The 24134-nt window shown below is 40.8% G+C and overlaps 1 protein-coding gene and 1 long non-coding RNA gene across 3 annotated transcripts in view; one reads left to right on the plus strand and one right to left on the minus strand.

The window, feature by feature from the left end:
* The window catches only part of LOC148186863 (uncharacterized), a 44249-nt gene that overhangs the window by 12364 nt on the left and 7751 nt on the right, over positions 1-24134 (minus strand). The gene's annotated exons all lie outside the window — the stretch shown is intronic.
* LOC121955947 (uncharacterized) overlaps positions 1-24134 on the plus strand; it is a 38957-nt gene that overhangs the window by 3494 nt on the left and 11329 nt on the right. The window contains exons 1-18 of one of the 2 annotated variants that reach the window (XM_042504042.2): positions 135-309; positions 499-570; positions 849-2224; positions 3311-6797; positions 7650-7829; positions 9332-9370; positions 10154-10272; positions 13035-13191; positions 13448-13587; positions 15063-15189; positions 16551-16586; positions 17488-17648; positions 17815-17938; positions 19428-19573; positions 20763-20889; positions 22610-22639; positions 22768-22880; positions 23470-23602. In XM_042504042.2, the coding sequence (XP_042359976.2) occupies positions 523-570; positions 849-2224; positions 3311-6797; positions 7650-7829; positions 9332-9370; positions 10154-10272; positions 13035-13191; positions 13448-13587; positions 15063-15189; positions 16551-16586; positions 17488-17648; positions 17815-17938; positions 19428-19573; positions 20763-20889; positions 22610-22639; positions 22768-22880; positions 23470-23602 (6543 nt within the window). In that variant the 5' untranslated portion in view covers positions 135-309; positions 499-522. Of the gene's footprint in view, positions 1-134; positions 310-498; positions 571-848; positions 2225-3310; positions 6798-7649; positions 7830-9331; positions 9371-10153; positions 10273-13034; positions 13192-13447; positions 13588-15062; positions 15190-16550; positions 16587-17487; positions 17649-17814; positions 17939-19427; positions 19574-20762; positions 20890-22609; positions 22640-22767; positions 22881-23469; positions 23603-24134 lie in introns of those variants that run through there. The other variant, XM_042504043.2, reaches the window with a different exon arrangement.

Below are 24134 nucleotides of genomic sequence, written 5' to 3' on the forward strand. Positions count from 1 at the left end.
CAAAATCAAACTGCGTCCAGATGGCCGACCACTTGGCCTTCATAAGTGCCACAAATTTACGAGGAGCACGCGAAGGCATCGTTTTACCACCGGGTTGCGTGCGCTCCGCTGGAGGGGCAGAGCCTCCACCGCACACAGTCACATATCTCCGCTGCCACGGTGTGCCAGCTGTGGATGCTTTACTGGATGCAAGGAGGACTAAACTCAGCATGTTCGTCCTTTAGATGCGCAGTTTAGCGCAGAAGCTTTTCTATACAAAGTGACGTTTTTGGACTGGGCCGAAAAGTTTTCTTCTATGTCTAATTGAGGGTGAGTTGAACCTGAAACTAAAGGAGTTGCTCAAAGTTAGACAGTTAAGGATGGATCTATCACTTTGCTACGGCAGAATATCTTTTTTATTATTTTTTTTTTTTAATTTTTGGTGATCATTTTCTGCTCTTTCAAGCTGCCATTGTTTATCCTGGTGGAATGATTTTGTTTTTGTTTTATGCTCTTTAGGAATTTTTGTTCTAAACCAAAATCATGTTCACATCCTACATAAAGAATCTGAATGATATGGTATTTTCTACGGTAAGCTTACAGGTTCTATGCACTCCTGCATGTATTTGCTATGCTGAGAGATGCATGGCCGTACTAAAAAAATGTCTGTGAACAAAACCTGTATTTATGTTTACTTTAGATCCCAAGCCTGCACTCCCTTCCTTTGTTCAATGGCACATTATGATATTTGCACTACCACGTGTCAGCTCATCCAAAGCATATTCCTTTGAAATACGCATGTCGATTAACTGCCGCCTCATGTGTGCGTGCAGACATTTATGTGAGTTTTTCTCTGCTTTGCTTTTTAGTCTGAGAGCCCCGAGGAGCAGCAAAGCACTGGGGTCTTAGGTCGTATTGGGAGCTGGCTTTCTCCATGGAGGGGAAAGGGTCCAAAGAGTCCCACTGAGAATGCCTTGCCAGCAACTGATCAGGCTCCTAAATCAGAGAGGGAAGAGGAGAGTGAGGAGTCCGTGAGACCCTGGGCACAACAGTGGGAGGAGGAAAAGGGACAGAGCTGCAATCCAGACCCACTGTTTTTCTCCAGAGACAATTTTCCCTGTGAAGAGGGGGACGCCACGCAGTCTGCCCGCAGAGACGGCTCTGTTGTGAGCAGAACTGAGACAGCAGAAGGAGGTCCAAAAGAGGAGGAGTTTTGGGAGTTCAGGAAGAAGAGAGTAGGGAAGGGCAGAGAGAGGGAGGAGAGCAGCAACGGTGCTTCAGCGAGCGGGAATCCTGAAAAGAATGCCAGTCATCTGACACATCTCTCTTCCTCCTCTGAGCAGGGAGTGGTGTGGGACTCTGACCGGGTGCAGCCTCGGGCCCAGAGGCGAGCACAGGCCCAGGCAGGCGGGAAGCTCCATGTGTACTTGGAGGAGACTAGTGTGATTCAGCGCGGCAAAGACACCTGTGCTGGACAGGAAGTTCAAATCACAAAAAAGAACTTAAAAGTCCTCCCCAAAGCAAAATCGTCCCAAAGTTTTGATTTGAATTCAGAGAACAGAAGGACAAATGTTCGGCCAGCTGTTGGGTCACAGAGTTATTACAGTGCCCTTGTTGGAGTGTCACTGAAATCACGCCAAGACTCACGCACTGAACCTGAAGAACAAACAGACGCTGACAGCATGGGGCGCAAAAACGCAGCTAAAAGGAGAGTCAGGAAGAATTCTCAGGGAGATACGGGGAACAGCCCACAGGAAAAAATGCCTCCCAACGCCCAACCTTTTCCAGAGGGAATCCCTCCATCAGATAACTCAGTGACCAGTCCTCAGGGCAAAAGTCCAAAGACACACAGGAGAGAGTCATCTGCAAACTCCTCCTCCAAGCACAACCCCTCCTCTCAGGCTTCACCTGAGGGAGTGGAGAGTAAGACTTCCTGCTCAGCAGAACAGTTGGACAAATTCCAGAAGTCAAACTCCGTCATTGCAGCGGGTCTGGCATGTGCAGTTGATGGGGACGCAGACATGGAGGACGACGACAGTCTTTACCAAGTAGAGAGAAAGACAGAGACGCCAGAGTCCAAACGCAGGAGTTTAAAGGTTTCTCGGAGTGAGGTAAAGCTTTTTACCAAATATGTGCCTTTGAATCCAAAGCAAAGTGCAGAGGGAGACACCCAGGATTTACAGTCAGTGCGAAAGAATAACAAAGGTGAAGCCAAGGAGAAGCACGAAACTGAGATTGATGCCAGGTAAGTCTAAATGTGAGAACTTAAACATAAACACAGTTTGTGATTTGTTACTGTAACAATGACTCATCACATTTCCATAAATTGCTGTATATGCAGCAAAAATCTTAAATAATGTAAAAAAAAAAAAAAAAGGAAAAACACTCCATTAAACACCACATTTCAAGATTCTAGATTACTTTGTCACTAGGGAAATTTGTCCAGTCTTGTTAGGAATAAATGCTTATTTTGTACAACTAGTGCACCCCCACACTAGCAAACATTTTTCCTACTTGCCTAGCTTTTCTCTGAGACGCCATTGCTATCAAAAGAATGTGGTTAAGGCTATGGGTGGATTGTCACCGGTGTATCCACAGAGAAACAAAGATGTGAGTCATAACACACAAAGTACAGCCCTGTGCTTAAAGATTGGTATTGCAAGTACAGATCAGATATGAAAAGAGGTCAAATAAAACTTAACAAACAAAACAAACATTAAAATAACATTGTCTGTGGCTAACAGTTGAATGTGGGGCCTGTGTGGGTAATAATTGGGCTGAAAAATGGTAAACGGTATTGGCCCCATGACAATCGCCAACATGGATGGGTTTACCCTAGACAACGTGTCTATTTTGGGCCCATACCCACTTGGTACCCACGTAATCCTAGCATCTAGATTAAAAAGCAGAATTTGCACCATAAAAACAGGCCTATATTACACACACACACACACACACACACACACACATACATATATATATATATATATATATATATATATATTGTTTTCCCTCTGTAATCAGTTCATCTAGTGCATGACAGGCTCGGCCAAGCAGGTGCGTAACAAGCCTAGCAGGTTGGGCTCACTTCTTAGGTTCGGGCAGAGATTCAGAGCTCTTGTGAGCAGTTGGTATGGGGCCTTTATGGGAGCTGTTTAGAATGTCATATAGGGCCCTTTTTTATATCCATATACTACCCTCATACACATGTTGTTTGGGCTACAACAGGGTGAAAATTATGGCAGTTTAATACATGAGTAAAACTTTAAATGTTTTTTCAAAATATGAAATATATGTTAAATTTGATTTCTTTACCTCTTATTATACACAGGCTACATGAGCTGAAGAAAATTGATGAGGAGCTGAAGCCAGTCGTTGGCCACATTGCGGATAAAATCGGCCTCTTTGAGCACTCAACAACAAGAATCAACAAGCAGACCTTCCAGACCCCGAGGAGTGCTGATGGCTCTCCTGTCAGGTCAGCCACTGACAGGCTCAAAGAAAATGTTTTGTCATCAGAGCAGAGGTCAAGATCAGCTGAGCGTTACAGCCCGGCTAGGTCCAGCTCCACTTCGCCTGTCAGGGTGAAGCCATTGACTGTCAAGGAGCGAGCGAGGAACTTCACAGAGGCGTCTAAAACAGAGAACAGTGCAAAGCTGCCTCAGAAACCAGCCTTGACAGGAATATCTCAAAAGTCCCCCTCATCTGTCACAGTTGCTGCATCAAAGTCACCAGAACTGGACAATCAGGGTCGACTGGATACTAAAGAGCAAATACAAGCAAAAGAAAAGTCAGAGATAACATTGAAACCAGATGAACGAGATACCATCGCTGTGGGGGGAAAGACTTCCATTCCTAAAGAACAACCTGCAGACTCCAAAAAGAAAGACGCAGCAGCCTCAAAAACAGCAGATCAAGGTACGAAACATGACAGTGTTGAGACAGATGTACCAGTTAAAGTGACAGCTGATGCAGAACTGGCCAATAGCATTAGCCCACAGTCCAAAACCCCAAGCAGAACAGGCTCCCGCTCTAAAAGAAGAAAAAGTAGAGAACCAAGCAGTCCCATCAGCCCAAATAGTGAAAACAAACCAGACTGCTCCACAAATAAAGAAAAGCTCAGTGCAACAAAGCAGCAACAGGTGGATAAAACAGTGGATAATCCTGCTTCTGCCTCCAAACAACACACAGAGGAAGTCTCATTAGCGTCTGATAAAGCCCAAGAAAATTCACCTAACAAACAGTCTTTGTCTGATACCACGCAGAAAACACTTAAGAAGGATTTGCAGGTTTTGGACAAACAGAAGACACAGTTGGATTCATCATCTGAAAAGGGGAGTATTGACAAACTAGTCAGTAGACAGAAGGGATTGCCTGAACCATCTGTCAGCAAAGATGAACCTGATACTGCTGCCTGTAGCAGTGAGACAAAGACGCGTATTGACAAGGATCCCGTTATTTTACCCCAGAAGGAGGAAAAGGCTGGGGGACACAGCCTCCTATTCACACAGAGGAAGGAAAAAGCCTCCAAGGATGGAAGAGAAACTTCAGCCTCCTCCCCCTCACATGCGGATATACAACCTGCTGACAATATGGCGCAAGAACCACCTGTTGAACATCTCAAATCACCTGAAGAATTGACAAAGCAATCTGAATCAAAAATTAAAGGAAAAATAAGAGAAACAAATGAAAAAGACACAGGGCAAACAACTCCCAAAAGGGACACAGAAATAATAAATCAGGCTGAAAGTAAAGGTGTAGAGAAATCAGAAAAGGTGGAAGTCGAAAAAAACAATCAGACAGAGAAGAAAACCAAAGAAAAAACACAGCAGCTCCTGCATTCAGATACAAATACTACAAAAGCAAAGGCTTCAGGCAGTACACGAGGTATTTCGGGGACAGAGGCTGTGATGGATAATGAAAGAAAAAACGCTGGAAGAAATGATGAAAAACAGACGGTTAAAATCAAAACAACATCAGAAACAAACCAACCAGAACTAGCCTCTCAGTCCTCAGAAAAAACTGTAACGTCTGACCTCCCTGCTGAAAAACATGTCAGACAGACTAAGACTACACGTCAAGAAAAGGCTTCCGTTTGTGCCGACACCCAAACTAATGAGGCCGTGAGTGCGACGAAGAGTGAGAAAGGGTCTCCTGAGTTGCAAACAAAGTCTGCGAAAAGCCCCGGAGCAGAAACAGAGCCAGTGGTGATTGCAGTCGAACCACAGCCTCATTCTGTATCTGTGGAAAAAACGGAGAATTCTCCAGATGACTCATGTACACATGGAGCTAATGATGCTCAGCTCCCCAGCTCAACATCTATTACCAAAGCAACTACAGCAGCTGAGAAAGTGACTGTAAAAGCCGCTGATGACACTCCATCTCTGATAACTGCGCAGACGGATAATATGTCGGACAAAAAGTCATCTGTTAAAGAGCCTACTCCTGTTTCTGTCTCGAAACCTGTGAGCGGCAAGGAATCAGGGCAAGATGATGAGAAAAAGGGTTCAAGTGTCAAATCAGTGCCCACAGAGGTCAAAGTCTCAGGAGAAGGAGATGTAACGAAACCAGCTGCTGGGCACTTACAGAGTGATGAATCAAAAAATGCAGAGAGCACAAATGATATCACATCACTCAAGGGCACTAAAAAATTAGCACAGAGCCCCTCTGATAGCACTGCTTCGATCTCCATGAATAATGTAGGAGAAAGGACGGCTGAGAAAACTGCCCATTCACAAAAGAAAGAACTTTCACCTCTTGCTAATGGTGATATCGTCCAACTTCCACCACTCCAGACATTCATAAAGGAAGCGGCCATTAATAAGATGAGTCATACTCCAAAAGCACCCACTTCCCCACAAGCTAATAAGCCGATCACACAGTCAACCCAGCGATCAACCATGAAGAAGCTCCATTTGCCTCGGGGACTAAGCAAAGACGATTCTGCAACAGGGCATGACGCTCCCTCTAGTTGGCTGGATGTGGACTTCCCCAAACAGAGGCTTAAACTGCCGCCACCCAAACTGAGCTCTTCCGGAAGTGAGAGCAATCTTCTGGACGCTTCTAATGATCTTGATGATGACGATTTTATTGAGAAAATCAAGAAGCTTTGCGCCCCGTTCTCTCTCCCGCCACGTAAACACAATCAATTCCGGCCACCTCAGCCGCCATTCGCCATGCCGGCCATCAAGGAGGTACGCAATGAGAAGACGTTCGACCCTGAGGAGTTTAAGTTTGGCTTGAGGAAGAAGAATAAGTTCACCGTAGACACATCACCAAGTGTTTTAGCCATGCTCCATGACAAGGAGCCAAAATCTGGCCTGAAGCCTGCCAGGGCAAGCTTGGCAGATAGGAGCTTGCTGATCAGCAGGATGGACACTCACTCTCGCCTCAGGGACAAGAGTCCTGAAGAGGATGAGGAGGATGGAAGAAAGGAGGAGGAGAAAGACAACCAGGTTAAGGTGAAGTCTCGTTTGGAGGGTAGCTGCGTCCTCAGCAGCCTCACCTCCTCCATCCTCAGAGGGAAGAAGAATGGAGTTCAGGCTGAAGGTACCAGCTCTGGGGACGTGTCCCCCAGCGAAACCCCCCAGTCAAGCCCCCCACCGCCAAGCCCAACCGCCACAGCTCCCCTTAAAGACACACAGGTCCTTAGCAACAGAGAGGAAGCCCCGGCTGTGGAGGCTGTGGTCAGTGACTCAGGCCCTCCACTTCCCTCCTTTAACGACATCAAGCTGCCGGACTATTTAGAGAAGTACCTCCCCCGAGAGCCGGCAAAGCCAGTGCAGAGCATACAAGGACAGGAGCAAGTGAAAACAGAGGTTAGTTTTTCTGTATGTTATTTTCACCAACTAAAAATGCTGTGAATGTTAAAGGTGAGATTTCACAGACGACATAGATCTTGCTTGCACATATTGAGTTCAAGAAAAGGAATGATAACATCAACAATTGTCAAATGACAGGAAATACTCACAGAGCCAAGTGCTCTTTTTTAACGTCTCTAAATAAAGCGCTGCAGGAATGAGTCCTAAAACCAGGAAATGAGTTAGCATTTTAGCACTCCCTGTTCCCTCTTTCCAAAGTCAGTGGGTTTTTGAATGGGTTTTTGGTTAGAAGCCTCAAGCAAAGTCTGTGGTTAACACAAGCTTAAGAGACTTTCAGGTTTTGTTCTACAACATAAAATATGTCAGTAAATACCCCAATCGCAAACTTTGATGCTTTTATGTTTCTTCAAAAGGGCAGTTGCTAAAAGAGGCTAAATGAGACTACAGAATGCCATCACACCAAAACTGTGGTGTCGTTGTGCTGATAACATTAAGTCATGCAATTGTGTAGTTCATTTATGGCCAACTTTTTAACTCTAGAAATTGTGTTTACACTTGAAATCCTAAAAGTGTTGTTCATTTGTGAAGGTTATCTTACTGAACAAAATGTGTGAGTATCATGATTATTCATTGCCATGGACCTTATTTTCCTGCAATGATCCAAAATCCAATGGAAAAATCCCATAGGCTTTCTAATGAAGGAACCAGGGCGACACTGTGTCCATCCACATTAAAAATGTCATCACTGCACCACTCCATAACAGCATAAATTCTGTAGATGTTTTGTAAGAAGAGATGCTCAATGAAAAACTTCTGTGCATAACTGATAGTTTTTGATTTATTCATCAGGTGAATGGCAAAATGACAGCTCTTGCATCTGGAGGTGAAACAGGCCTGGCTGTGAAACCAGCTCTGGTGCTTCCTGATGCTGTGTCTCCATTTCTTCCCGAGATTCCTCCCATAACACATCCTGCACTGCCTGAGCTTAAGCCGCCTCTGGCTCAGCCTCAAGGAATACTAAGAAATAAGGTAAGTGTGTGGCAAACACACCATTAAAGTATACCTAATAGTTTAAACTGAAGCTGCACATCTCTTTGAAGAATGAGCTCAGACTGCTTGTTGAGCTAGACACTATTTAAATCCTTAAATTCTCTTAGAGCTGCTTTACCTATGCTTTTTATTAAAAAATCCCCATTTTTTTAATTATATTTGCATTTTGTGATCATCATTAAGCTTTTCAATCCCCACAACAGTGGATCATTCATCCCTTAAAAGGATTAAGGGCTGCAACTCGTGATTATTTTGGTAATACTTATTCACGTGACCATCGTTTTCTAATCATTTCTAATAAGTTTAATTGAAAGAACTTTTAATTTGTTACTAATAATCTCTAAAATTATCTCCTTGAAAAGAAAGCTCCAATTTAACCCAAGTAAATACTCAATGAACTGCAATATATGACAGTATTTTTTGTTGTCCATATATGTTGAATTATACGTTTGCCTGTTTGCAAATTCCACATTTGTGCATGTTTAAGCTATCAGTTAGAATCATTTAATTGGAGGTTTACCTGTTGAGTGCATGGCTCAATTTACTAATTGTTAATAACTGGTTATAATTGGCAAATATATATATAGCTCTTTCTAAAAACCTCTAAAATAAAGCATTACCATTTCTTCATTTAAAAAAAAAATCCATTAATTGTTTGTTCTATAAAGTGTCAGTAAATAGTGAAAAGTTTCCCAAAGCCCAGGTTAACATATTTAAAGGTCCAGTCTGTAGGATTTAGGGGCATCTACCAGCAGATGTGGTGTATAATATTCCTAACTATGTTCTCATTAGTTTTTTATCACCTAAAAGTCAAGTCAGTGTTACCTTAGAATGAGCTGTTTATGTTTACATACAGAGCAGGTCCTCTCCAACAGAAGCCCCATACAAACAAACCCAACACTGGCTCTCAGTTGGGTCATTTACATTTTTGTGTTGGCCACTACAGCTCTCCAACATGCTTTGCACGCGATTGAAGTTTCAGTTCTGCAACCTAGATGCTAGATGCCACAAAATCCTATACACTAGACCTTTCAGTGCTTGCCTTCAGTGCTTACTATGGAAGATAAGAGAGAAAACAAGCAAATATTTACATTTCCAGAGCTACAGCAAATGAACTTTTGGCCCTTTTGCTTAAATATTAAACGTAAATCATCAAAATTGTAACTGACTTTATGTTACAAGCTTTCTAGTTGCTGTAGTTTTTTCAGTTTTTATTTGCTACTAAACTCACAAGTTGCCTATTTTGCGTGTGCTGAATTAAGCAACACTTTTTCCTGCTGGCAATGCCCACCAGTGTGCTGCATAAAAACAAACTGAAAACAGTGCAGTCTCCACAGACCCACTGTGTCCCTGGAAGCAAACTAAAAGGTTGGGACATTCAACAGGCACAGAGCTGCTACACAAACAAATGAACATTAGCATTTTATAGATGTTTGCTGTGGTCTTTGTTGCAATGAAAATTATGTGTTTTTGCATTCCAGATAAGAGCCGCCAAGGGATTTCACAAGCGCCCCGGAAAGGTACAGTAGGCAAAGCTTTGCCCGCACACAATAGAAGCAAGATGGAGAGAGGACTCTGGACAGACAACTCTCTGTTCTGTGAAAACATCTGCTTTTCATATGGTGTTCTTGGGGGTAAACAAAGTATTTAAAAAAAACAGTCTGGTGCAAATGCTCAGCTGGATGTGATTAAAATCATGGAGTTCAGTGCTGCCAATGCAGTGCCGAACTTGTGGTTCTGCATTATTGTAGAACTTCATTAACAGTTGTTGCAAGCGGGAGAGATTTTCCCCTGGCGCTCAATATTTTCAGTTTCTTGCCCACACGTTGCTTTAATTCAGTCTACCTCCAGCTTTAGCTGTGCTGGGAATCCTCTGTCATGGGTAGTATGTACAAAACCAAGCATCATGAAAGATGAAGGCTGTTAGAATAAAATTAAAACAGTGTTATTGAATAAAGAGTCTCCAGAGCAGCCAGTTTTGAGAATTCATTATTCACAAACTTCAATATTCTGTTGGCCTGTTAAGCAAAAATGTAACCCTTATATTGATTAAAATGATGCACTGCATCAACATTAGGCCCTGGTGGTTCACGTAATGGGGTGCCTGTTCATACTTTGTGGTGCAGATGAACATAAATATGCTTTTACTGTGCGCATAAAACAGAAACTCTGAAAAGTGCCGTGCTATTAGGTCTTTGCGCTGTGAATCATGATTTATTATGATGGAGTAAGCAGGTTATGCAGTTTTAAATTTTTCTTGAATATTGATCTTTTTTCCACTCTATCCTTCTATCTCTACACAGATGGTGTTGTTTGAGAAAGCTCAGTTCAGCGGCCAGGCGCATGAGATTAACAGGGATGTAACAGATGCTACTTCTCTGCAGCTCTCGCCTCTCATATCGGTGAAGGTTGTTAGAGGATGGTAAGTAGTGACATTCAACTGGAACTTTTCAGACGATGAACAGAAAATGTGCACTGAAGTGTGGTTCTAATTAGTGTCAAGTGGTTTTTCGGATGCCAGTGTGGCCTGTTGGCTCCTGGATGTGTCATTAGTTTAATGAAATATCAGCCTTGAGAACTCAGTGCTTGATAACTGTAATTACATAACCGCTCTTACACTTTTTCCTTGTAAACCTTAACAAGCAAAGTTTCTGTTTACATTGAGTGTCAACAAAACAGATTATGAGTATCCTTGAGAACTGGCAAATGAATTGAATACATGTTCTTCCCCATAAAACTTTTTCTTTTGTTACTTGCTTTGTTTACATCCACATCTGCTTTCTAAAAATCCTCTTCACTGCCCTTGCAGGAGCATTGCTGCATTATCTGATGTTATAAGATCCAAACAGACATTAAAGAACTAGTCGTGACAAAGGCCGAATGTTGCATCACCTCGCGTAACCAAACACAAAAACCACAGCCAAAGGCCTACTAGCACGTATGTTCTGCCCCTGTGTGAGAGGACATAACTCTCCATACCAGCAGATGTTGTTAGTCTGTATTCATCAAGCGCAAAGGAAAAAGAGGACTGAAAGAACATGAATTAGCAAATCCTAGGATGGCGAAGGAGCGGCTTGCCTTCCTCTGCTGATAGGCTCACCCTGACACTCTAAACCTAACCCTGACAAGCTCCACTGTTTTTGACTATGCCTAACCCATACAACCAACAAAGGCAACGAGTACTAGCCAGTCCCAGGGAGAATAGGGCGGGTCATTCTTTCACCATTGTAGTATTTTCAAATTTGCCGACAGGGCGCGTTCAAGATGTAGTTAACTACTTAGCCCACTAACAACACAACCCAATGTTAAAATAACAGCATATTTACTGTGTTCGTCATCACTACTACAAACTATTAAAAACTGTTTCTGCTAAAGAGCACAATGGCTAAAAAAAAAAATCATCTTTCCTACTATAACAAGTTGGCGTCGATCTTACGCCCTCTTGACAGTAGCTGTTTGTTGGCTGTTCTAACCTCTGTTTCGCTTCCCGTGCACGTAGCTGAACTGTTAATCAGAGTGATTTCTCTCAACAATGGGCTCCCCTGTCTCTGATGCTGATTAAACATGTTGAATCAGCCAAAAAAAATACGTAGAAGAGCGGACTAATGCCAAAGGTGCAGAACATACCGCAAAAATTAGGCGACAGATGCTCACCAGTGGCTCAACATTTACCCGTGGCAGACCATTGGCTTGGTGTGTCAGGGCCCTTACTGCCACCTTTAGATCAGTGGAACAGTGTAAAACCGTGTTCAGGAATATGTATGGCATGTGCACTTGATCAAAGTAAATGTCCACCCACTCATAAAAACTTTGCCCCAGAGCACTACCAGAGGTCAAAAACTCTCCTCAAAGTAGTAAAAGCAATAGTTCAATCATTTCTTCCTGCTGATATGTTTGAATAACCTTTGGAGCTAAGAATTGTCTTATAGTCATGTGGTCCTTAGTTGATGATTCACACTTTCTTGTTTGAATGATATTTGAGGAAATTGATTAACATTTTTGGGGAAATATGCTAATTAGCTTTCTGACCAAAAGTTACATGAGAAGATTGATATCACTGTCATATCTGTCCACCACGAGGTTGGCAGGCAACCAGTGGAGACTTCGGGAAGTTACTGTGCTTCGCCAAGAAAAAGTCTGGCATGTAAGCCGTGTTAAAACATGAATTGATGTTTTTACAAGTCAGTTTTTGTTTGATTAAACAAACAAGATATTATGTGTTGATAGGGAGCTTTAGTTAGGGGTGTTGGTAGGCAGGTTTTTTGCCAGCTGCAACAGTGCGGCTGGTATCATTTTGAGCAGGTGTTTAGATGTATGTCTGTGGACAGATTTTGTCAACACATAGTGCCACCACCGTGCAAGATGCAGTCACGAAACCTTAGTTGAGTTCACAATGAAGGTCAAGTTTGAAGACAGTTGTTGTCTGAGCAAAGCTGGGTGGTAGGAAGTAGGCGAGAGACCATTGAGCTCTCCGCCACTTTCGCCCTTGTCGAGGATCAGGCAATCATCCCCATCCACTGCACTTTATGGACACTTAAAGGGGCCCTTCATGTCTCTGCAATGATGCACTTATTTAACTTTTTTAAAATGACTATTATGTACTTATTTATGAATCTTTTTTTTCTTTTTAGATTTTCATTCTGCTATTTGTTGTTGACGAACACTGTTTTTATCCTTTGAGGGGAAACATAATTTGTTTTTTATTTGCGTATGGAAGTGCATAATTGAAGATGACAAAGTAAATCTGAATCTGAAATCTGAATCAGATCCAGCACAATCAAGGGCATAATGAATAAATCTGGCACAGTTCCCCTGTGTGCCATTGCATCACAGACACTGATTTGTGTAATATTTTGATTTTTAAGTGCTACCTTCATAAAGAGCTTAACTGGCTGTTCCCCTCTGTTTCCAGATTAAAGTTGAACTAACTGCTCTTACCTTTTCTTATCAAATGTTTGGTAAGAAAGCAAAATGTATAGTCAAGTCAAGTCAGTTTTATTTATATAGCCCATTATCACAAAACAAGGTTTGCCTCAGAGGGCTTTAATACAAAATGCTGCTTTGCTTTAAGGCACTTTTTATACTGCATGAATATATCCTCTTTTTTTTCTCTCCTTTTTCCAACATACTCTATTATTATCTCTTTGTGGCAGTATAATTATACATTTTTCTTTTTTACTACAGCTGGGTGCTCTATGAGAAGCCTAACTTCCAGGGACGCACTATCGCCCTAGAGGAGGGGGGCATTGAATTGACAAACGTGTGGGCAGAGCCTGGGCCGGCAGCTGAACCACAGAACAACCCACCAATGCGGATTGGCTCAATTCGTCTAGCTGTCGCGGTGAGTGCACCGATTAAATACTTCAAACTCATTTAGCCTCCAGCAATTTCACATCTACATAATCATCACCCCACATAGCCCTCTAAGACATAGTCAATATGTGATATTGCTTAATTGATATTCAGTTCAGACTCCTTAATAACAGAGTTACTGAGAAAAAGACTGAAGTCGTATTTGGTTTCATTGTAGAGGAATGATCTAAGGATAAGTATTGGCCACTGCTGATAATTACTCTGTTTGCTTCCCCTCTCTGCAGGATTACAGCCTTCCCCATATTGATCTGTTTACTGAACCAGAGGGCCACGGCAGAGTAACACCTTACCACGATGACACAATAGAGACGGGCTCATTTGGCATCCCAGTGAGCACTGCTTCCATTCGAGTGCACTCTGGGGTGTAAGTGTGACAAAACAATCATTCAGATCTTTGCGACTGATCTATGGTAAAGTGTGTGTCACGGTATCGAACAAGCCGTCAAAATCAAATCATTAGCAAGACACATGGTCTACTTATCGAGATTGATCAGAGTGATGGATAGGTAGTTATCTGCAGATTAGATTTTATTTGTAAGGCAATACATTTAGACGCTGAAGGCACATAACTAGCATCATTGCTCTGGAGCTAATGATACAAGTCGTGCCTTGCAGTGATTTCTTCATTACTAATGACTGGCAGAGCCAGCAGAAGAGTAGACATTGGAAATCTTGCCTGCTGTGCTGAACGTAAAGCTGTCTTTTTAATGGGATGTTCCCAGTGCTTGGCTTTGACAAGTAGCTGAGAGATAATAATCATTATGGCACTCCTCAGTGTTTGTCTTTGGTTTGACTCTCACTCGTTTGCCTCTTTAGGAATGTCTGTCCTGCTGTTGCATGTTAGAAACTAGAGGGAATGGGTGTGGGGGGGAACTTGAATAACAGAGTGAAGAGGTGGAGACTAGATGGAGAGAAACAGACAAAGGTGTGGAGGGAATTTGGCAAAGGGGAGAATGTTTTTCCACGTGAGAGGTTTTGGCATTTGGGACATTTTGCGCCCTGCCCGTGAGGACTTTAGTGACAACAAATGCTTTTCTCACACTATTTTTGTAGCTTCACATTGGCACTTGAGGTAGATTGTTGTCAAATGCCAGCTCATCTTTGCTCAGCTACAATTATGCTTCAGCAGCTCCCCCCTTTGGAGTTTGCACTGCATAAAGTGGAGCAACTGTTCAGCAGATGGAGTTTTGTGTAGAACAAATTCACTGCAACATGCTAGTTCAGTTGAGTTCACTGACTCACTGGCTCCTGTTATTATATGTCTCTCAGCGCCATAAGGTTGGCATCATTTCTTAGAATCACTTCCACAGCATTGGTGGAATGAGCTGGGTTCATTTTTTTTCTGCCAGGGGCTCACATGTGGTGATTTTTATGCGGCATTGTGTTTCGCTACATAATACATCAAATGCCAGAGGTAGGGGCAAAGCTCCAACAAAAGCTGCCCACGCCAGAAGTGAATAGTTTTAGAAAATGCTTTGAAGTGAAGCATTCCCAAGATATTTTATTCTAAAACAACTAGCTTTTGTTCTTTGCTGTTGTCGGATGACTCATGCCTGAGGTAAATATGAAATACCTAATTAAGACTCTGCCCTGACCTAATAATACTTAATGTGCTGAGTAAAATGACCAATCATGCCCATAGGTGCTGACTTCTACGTGGAAAAACAAGAATCAGGGAGTTTGTTCTTTCTATAACTGTTTTATAAAAGCAACAAGCCATGCAAGGTCATGAATTACATTGTTTTAAAAACCACCAAAAGGCAACGTGACGCATAATGTGGAGGGACCTTTGGCTTAATGCTCATTAACATGCACTGTGGGTGTTCCTCTGTCCTTTAGGTGGCTGGTTTTCAGTGATCCGGGCTTCCAGGGCATGGTAGCTGTGCTGGAGATGGGAGAGTACCCTGTTCCTGAGTCCTGGGGCTTCACATCACCCTTTGTTGGATCTCTGAGACCACTTAAAATGGTTTGTATTTCTGTGCCTAATGTACACTGCAGAGGGTAGTTCATGAATGTGTTAGTTTTCTATGGAGTATTGCAGGGATGATTTTTAAGTGTTGGCCAATACAAACATTAACATCGCCCTAGTTCCCTTGACAAAAAGCCAGTGGGATTTTTCAATTGGATTTAGGATTATTGCAGACAGTAAGTTCTATGGCAAACAAATTTATGATACATACTAATGTTGTTAAGCAAGAAAATCTCCACAAATGAACACCAGTTTTAGGATTTTTTAATTATGTGCAAATCACCTGAAGTAAAAAGCTAATGTTATCTATAAATGAACTACACCACAGTTCCAACAAATGTTGGATGGATTGCCATGAATTTTTATACAAAATATTCACTTATGCTGGGAAGTATCTTTAATTTACCAGTCAGATTGATAGAAAATTCAGAACAGACATTCATGGTGCACAGAGGATTCTTAAAATCCTGACTTTTCTTCAAGCACCACCAAGAAGTTCACATTTAGGGCTTGCATGAAATGGCTTGACAACTATTGGAGGGATATCAGAGATATTGGTACGCACATCCATGTCCCCTTAGGATGAACTGTAGTGACCTTGGAGGAGGTCCTCTGACTTTTCATCTATTGCCATCATTGTGTTGGTTTATGACCATATACCTGCAAAACCGGAGACTATGTCCACCAGCCTCTGCTGTACTTTGTGTTTAGTAGCTTGCTAACCGGCAAAACTTAGATGGTAAACATAATTGATGTTTAGTAGGTATTTAGTAGGTAACATGTTAGCCTGCTAGAGTTAGCAATTTAAGTAAGCATTACAGAGATGCCATCAGACTTTGGTTTAGACTTGCTCTTGTTCCCATTCAGCTTTTGCTTTTGCATATTCTATCGGTAACTTTTTGCTTACTAAGACACGTACAATTAATATGATACAGTTAGCTTTCATTAACACTAATTCACTAAGAAATTCACTATTTTGACTTTGTAATGACAGGTTCTCTTATATGAATAGCCTCTGTCTGGCTCTGTACAAAGGCATTTAATGTGAGAATTAGCCGCAATCAGTTGCCCACTGAGACAGAAGTTCGGTTCAGCATGTTCTCTGTTTTCTATTAATTTTCTTTGCACCTTTTCATAACAGAATTGACATTCATGTCAAGTCAAGTCAATTTTATTTATAGAGCCCATTATCACAAAACATGGTTTGCCTCAGAGGGCTTTACAGCGTAAGTGTAGTGTGTTCTTTAATTTCCAGATAAGTAGAACCATTTGAGTAATTGCTGACTGACACACTTTTTGTGTACATTTAGGCTATTTAGAGAAAAAAACATTTGTTGATGATGATGTTTTTGTTACAGGGTGGATTCAAAGTGGAGAATCCCAATGAAGTCAAGGTAGGATCAACATACCATGCTACAGTCTTATTTCAATTGCATGTTTTATGTTCTCATTATGCTCATTGTACATTGTGTATCGGCTGCCAACTACAGTGTCTGACACAAAAACGCAAATGTCCCTGCCAGTGTTTTTTGTGAAGTTCTTGGCTAATGTAGAAACATGGCAGTGCAACATGGTGGACTCCAAAGGCGAGGACCCGCTCTCTAAACAGATAGCACTAATGAAAACACAATGATTCTTGTTTTCAGGTGACTCTACACTATAGAAACATAATTTCTGTATTCAATTCATTTCTGCCAAAATACCTCCCTAAATCCCTCTCACTGGGCCTTTAAGGGAGCGGCCCATTTTCTGTTTTGTGTTGTTTTTATCTTATTTTAAGACAAGAATAGATGTGATGTCAAGGAATTTCCAATGTAATCATAGTGTGTTATGGCAACAGACATTTTCAGACCTCAGAGTGAAAGTTCAAGAGATTTTTTTAGACTCAATATTTTGTGCTTTCATTCAACAAAGATGAAGATCACTGAAGTGCACACATTCATGATATTGTGCTCAAAATGCTCAACAGACAAAGTTTCCAATATTTGTCTTTCACCTCTTCAGTGGCGGTCACACTGACCACAGCAAGTTATTCATCAAGAAATAAAACCTACCTCAACCTTGCAATGTGTCTCTGGAAAAAAGTATTATCTCTTTATCAAAAATAGTGTGGCATTTATGTAACCAGCTATCTTTGATCAATTCTCAAAAAGAGACAAAAATAAGAATTTAGTCTGGGAGAGCAAAGACAAACAAAAACTCAAGGGAGTACCAAGGACAGCTGAGTTTAATAGTTTATCCACTCGGGCAAATGATGAGTGAAGTTTATTATTAGCCTTGTCCTTTTTTTTACAGGCTTTGGTGTATGAGAAGCCTGGTCTTGAGGGCTCCTGTTTGGAAATCGACAGTGATGTGTTCAGCTTTTGTGAAAGTGAAGGAGACATTGCTACAAATGGATCAAACCATGACTCGACAAAACCAAAGTCTGTGGGTTCTTTAAAGATCATGGGAGGACTGTGAGTCTTAAATTCATTTTCCGTGTTCAAACAGAATAAAGTCAGTTGCTAATATTGGAGTAAAGTTAATTCAGGACAAGCTTAACTGCCAGATAGTGAGTCTGAGATTATGTAATGCAGTCACGATTCACAAACACAGCTCTAACCAGTAACTCTTTCCCTCCAGCTGGGTGGGCTACAGCGATCCTGGGTTTGAGGGCCAGCAGCACATCCTGGAGGAAGGAGAGTACCTGGACTGTAGCAATTGGGGAGGCTCCGAGCCGCTCCTATCACTACGACCTATACTGGCTGTGAGTATCACACTGGGTTAACTTACCATGCACCTTTGTATAACTGAAGTTAGTTCATCATACATCATATGACAGAAAATAGCTGTGGTGTGATGTTTAAATTATGGCTCAGCTACTGTGGGTTTGTGAATGTCAGAATTAGTCTTCAAAAATGGAAAGTATACTGTGTTCCCCCAAAAAAGTTTATTCTAGTGAGAATGGAAAATCGATGTAAAAGTATTCAGACTGAGGGAGAGCAAAACTTTCCACAGTGTATAGAGTTAGCAACCCGGGAGAGCTCTGTTAAATACCAGAGAAAACTCTGGGGTTTACTCAAGATTTTATTGGAGAATTGATTCATAAAAAACTGTGTTGAACAAAGAAGTAAATAAAATGCATGAAAACAATTAAGTTTTGTTTTTATGAAGCTGTGATAAGGGAATAAACTTAACGCTGCTGACTTTTGGATAGCACAGTAATCGTTCGGGGTGGAAGTAGAAATACCACTTGAGATATGTTATTTTTTCAATACCCTATTTTCTTCTGCACACTCAAATGTATGGCAGCCAAATGTTTTATATAGAAATTATTTGATATCTTTTCTTTTTTAAAAAAATTTAATTGAGGCTGGGGTGTCAATTTCTGTTAAACAAGTCCAAACTTGTATCTATGTTTTCAATAATTGCAGAATAATTTCTCAATTTCTCATTTCTCACTGTTGTCTTTCTAAATATATTTCGATCAAAGGCTGACTGTGGACACCTCAGCGAAATAAATGCATCATCCCTCGTGTTCTATGACAGCGCACCAACTATTGAGCCTTTTGGAAAGTGCATACCAAATTTTACTGCGCATATGTTGCATTTTGATGCAGTGACTTCTCTTTACTTTCTTGATTTTCATATGCTCGCTACCACGACAGTCTGGTGCAGTGCATTCTGGTAGTTGTAGGTATTCTACATTAAGACCAAAGTTAAATGCCACAGCCTTTTTGCTCTGTTTTCTCTGGTCATGTAGCACCTATTTCAACAGCATTTGCATCTTTCTGTTGCATCAGCCTAGTTTTAAGAAAAGACCATTTTCCAGCAGTGGAATACCTCTTTGATTTATTCAAACAGCAAAAACAACCTGTGAAAATGAGCAGTTTCAAACAAGCAATGCTCACCAAGCAAATTAATTATTCAAAATAACGTCAATAAAATATGATAGTGTTTACTTTCAGTGTGGCAGATATTATTATTCTTACATCTTAAAACTGTGCAACATTAACCTTGACATGTTGGTGAAGAAAAACATGTAGTTTAGCTTTTGATCAGTTAGCTCAGTTTAGCTATTTTGAGTGTTCAACTTTTGTTTTGTTTGTTTTTTTACTCATTTTCCTGGTCTTGCTAATGGTTGATAAAAATTGCATTAATTTATAGTAGAATATAATATGAAGGAGGAATGACATAAAAAAATGGAACCATAAAGTGTGTTGACTTTTTTGTTTTTTTGCTGTCACTCTCTACAGGATTTCATGTCTCCGCACCTCAAAATGTTCAGCGACAGAGATTTCGGCGAGCTGGGAGTTAACATTGACCTGTCGGTGCCTGTCATTAACTTGGATGACACTGGCTATGGCATGAAGACGCAGTCAGTTGATGTCATCCGTGGCGTGTAAGTGACAAGCATTATACTTATCCCTGTAGCCTTCCCTGCTGTGGGAGCCGTAACAAGAAATAAAACGTTGTCTCAGATAATTGAAATTCCTCAGCTGTCTTTCCACTGTAAGACTTAAGGTATGTTTCTCCAGATGATACCTCACAGTGCTGTAAGATGCATTCCTGCACTTCAACCTGATAATTACTCTGGGCTGCAGTCCCAGTGAGGTGCATTCTTTTTTTTTTTTTTTTTTGCTGCTCAGGTGTGTAACGGTGAAGCTGCCGTGCCCATGCTGACAGGTTGAGACAGATTGCCTAGTTCACTTATGTTTAGCCTGCCACACCTCACTTCCTGTCAACGTAAGTTGATTTTGCTGCTCACACCCTTTCACAGTGGGAGTGAATGCGAAAGTAGTGCAGGGTGTGGAGGACATCTGATCACCGTTAAAAAGAAATGTCATATATATTTGGATTTTGTGAAGTAGTGACTGTATTCCCAAGTTGTTTCTATTTCTTTATGCTATCATCATCTGGAAAAAAACAAAAGTAAACAAAACCAGAAGCAAATCAGAAACAAATACTGGGATCAGAATATTGAAATGCAGAACATGCTGATTTTTGCAACTCGGGGGAGAGTCAAACAAAATGATGAATAATGAAAAGCAGAACATTCTGTCCGTCTTTAGGAGGCAGGACTCCTGCAACACTGAAGGGTTATTCTTGCTGCGCTGCTAGCCTGTCATTAGATTTTACAGCCTCGCCCATGTCTTGTTGCCGGCCTCTGATTGGCTCTGTGTGTTGTTTTTGCATTGCTGAGAGAGACGTGTTTGTAGTGTAGTGGCACACACACAAGCCCAAAAATGCGGACATAGCCCCGGTCTGTCTCTGAGCAGAAGCACCCAACAACACACACATGCACACCGAAGACATGCCCAATTTGCCAAGAGGGTACATACAGTGCATAACTGAGATATTATCATGTGGAAGGCCATTATCTGATTGGACTCTGACCAAGAATTGTTGACAACTTGATAAATGAAAACTTTGTCGCACTGTGAATTCTTGTGGCTTTCTTTGTTAGCAAGTGCTAGACTGTGGTTCTCTACTAGTTAAGATAAAATGAGAAACCAGCAAACACGAATGTGAAATGTCAGAACACAATAAAAGGGTGATAATGATCCTCCTTCTAATGTTTTCTGTCTCAGCTGGGCTGTGTTTGAGAAGCCAGGCTTTTGTGGTGAGTGCTACATCCTGGAGAAAGGCCTGTATGGAAGCCCAGAGGACTGGGGGGCGCTACAGCCAAGAGTGGCCTCAGTGATGCCTGTTGTGCTGGTAAGAGCAATGACTCAGAGTTACAAAACCTTGCCGTTTTGCCCAGTTTTTAGACAAATTGTTTTGTGATCTTTTTTTGTTGAAGCAGCAGCCAGTGTGATTATATGAGCTGCATAATTTGCTCCAAATGATCACAGTGATTGTAATTTTGGCATTAAATAATTTTGCAATTTTGCATTATTGAGCTGTATTCTCACTTCCCCTGATAGTCCCACTTTGGCAAACCCAATGCTTCCATTGCATGTGACCAGCCACAATACTCGTGCTTGTGACTAAATCAAAAATTGCTGTAATCTTTGGGGGGGGGCTGACAAACTTTAATGCAGTTAGAATAATTTTGTGAGCATGAGTCACACAGAGCCAGAGTAAAATGAGTCTGTGCAGAGAGGAAATTTCTTGTCATAAGACTTAATGTGAAGACATCTAAAATCACAAAGGTGACTCATCATTAGGTTACTTCGATTTCAAACCAGATGATGACAAACAGGCAAAGATTTCAAGCAAAGTCTATTGCAGTGTTGCAGCTTCATTCTGAGGTTGAAGGGACAATTAACCCCAAAATAAAAATGAAAGAACTATTTTCTTTCTGCCTAATGACATCTGCCAATTATAACTGTACAGACAGAAGTGTGCATTTACCAGTGGTATGGACTCACATGTCTTGATCTGGTGTCAAAAATTTGGTAACTTTAAACTGAACTTGACAAAATCATAAAATATTTGCAACTCGAGTCAGACTTAGAATTAGACTTGAGACTTGACTAGAGAATACTTGATATAAGCCAAAGGATCTAAATGTATGCTTTGGACGACAACGTTGCAAGTACTCTTTTTACTATTTTACAACATTTACATTATACAACGAGACAGGACAAAAACATTCAAAATTCACTCTGTTGAGCTAACAGTGCTATATGCTATAAAGGTGTAATATCTGCACTACTTTTTATGATTAAGTTCAGTCGCACTTATTTTAACCAACCCATTTTAACAAATAAATGCAAATTTTAAAAGCATTAGTTACTATTTTTGTAAATGTAATATATTATGCTTTGTTGTTAAAATTACATTGCATTTGGTGAAAAGTGTATTATGACTTGTTTAAGACTCGAAACTCAGTTTAGGACTTAGTACTTGGCTGGGTAATTGTCATACTTGACTCAGGGCTTGAGTGCAAAGACTTGTGACTTACTTGTGTCTTTGCAAAACAATTACATGGTCCCATCTCTGACGTCTAATCAAGGAGGAAAGGGCTATGCTTGTAACATCACGAGATGTAAACATTAATGGCATCCTCCTTGAATATAATGTTAGCTTGTGCAGTGGTGCTAGGCGAGCTAGCACTAGATGCACAGCACCTTTTGCACAGTGATTGGATGTAGTTTGGTAGAAAAATAACACAAATATAGATTAATAAATAGCACTGCAGGTAATAGTAGAAATACATTTTTTATTATTGTTATTTTGGGGTAAACTGTTCCTTTAAGAAGCAAAATGCAGTAAAATAAAATTCTTAATACCAAGAACAATAATACAGTTAATAATTTGGCCTCAATTATAAGCAAAGAAATAATGAGAATTAGTATCATTTCCTTTCCAATTTCAACCACAGCTGTGCCATTTGCAGTAAATAGTAATGTGCAGTATAATCCATTTTTAATAACTTTCTGTTTTGGTTTAGTGCATAAATGAGTCTCATGAAGCTGTTGTTTCATTTCAGGATGATTTTGAGAATGCAGCCAAGTTCAAGGTAGGTGATTTAAAAAGATGATAGAATACCTTTAACCTTGCTGAGATACTCTCTGTCTTATCTGATAAAGCGTGTGAGAGGTTTAGAGTGGATGAGTCAGGCTTGTTGTCTTGCTGTGTTTGTCTCAGGTGCAGATTTTCTCTGAGCCAGGTTTTCAAGGCTCTGTCCTCCCTCTCGAGGACAGTGTGGCCTCCCTGCAGGACGGCATCTCTGTGACCTCCTGCAAAGTTCTGGCCGGAAGGTTAGTAATACTGCCTACAATAGACAAAATATCATGCTGCGGTTATCGTGAGTTATGATTGAAGTTGAATTCTTAGTGCTTGAAGGACTCTGCACCATCCTGCAAAAGCAGAATTTAGTGACAGGCCCATTTGGATTTCCCAAAGGTGATTTTAAACAATTGTAGCTGCATATTGCTCATTTTGCAAGAGTATCCCTAGGACTGCTACAGCCTGTTACTGCTCTTCTTACTACAAATGGTTTGTATGCCAGATTCTTGTAATATGCTGCACTTCCTACATTTTTAATGACACAGTATCTCAAAAGTAATTTGATGCATTGCTGAGTCTGTGTGCATATGTGCAAGCACAGTATGCTGTTCATCCTCAAGCATGAATAAGTGAGCAGAGTACGCACATTGTAACTCACTGTGTGGTGTCAAGTAATTTAATGTACATAATAAAAATCTGACAGCGACATTATGCAAATGGCTTAACATGGTAATCAAAGTTCTTCATCAGTGCAGAACATGAGTCTCATTTTGTGCTCCTCTCGTGTGTGTGTGTGTGTGTGTGTGTGTGTGTGTGTGTGTTTATGCAAATGACTTTCAGCTGGCTGGCATTTGAGGGACGGGACTTCACTGGCAGGATGTATGTGTTAGAAGTTGGGAGCTACCCAGATCTGAGAGCGATGGGATGTGTCAATGCAAACTCCTCCATCCTATCACTACAGACCACTGGCTTTGTAAGTTTGTTTGTTTTTTTCTATTTTATAAATATTTTAACACTTTTAACATACATGTCCTTTTAAAACCTAAACCTAAATCCATTTTGTGTCTTCAGACCCTTAAGTTTGGACATCACATTTTCAAGGATTTATCAGGGAAACATTTATTTTATACACATAAACATATATGTAAATCTGTTACAGTCAGTAGTGTTCAATTAAAAAAAAGGACTGCACCAGTTTAGTATTGCACTCCTATAACATTGTTGTACTTATGGAAAATTTGGATCAATATGGAGTTAGTAGAATCATAGATGTTTGCTGTGTCCAAAATTCCATACTAACATGCTTTTTACTACGCTAAAATAGTATGTGAGATCTTTTAGTGTGTCCGAAACCCAAGTATCAAACCAATAATATATGAATTGCATACTATTTTTGTTTAAATATTACATTATGCAAAAAATGGACACTAGGCCAGTAGAAATACATCACAATGCAATTTAGAAAGTTCTTAACAGAGAGCAGCCGACAGATCTGTAAATTCAAA

Source organism: Plectropomus leopardus, chromosome 16 (genome assembly GCF_026936395.1).
Source record: "Plectropomus leopardus strain MGB_pleo_1.0 chromosome 16, ASM2693639v1, whole genome shotgun sequence".
In the NCBI taxonomy this organism is placed as follows: Eukaryota; Metazoa; Chordata; class Actinopteri; order Perciformes; family Serranidae; genus Plectropomus; species Plectropomus leopardus.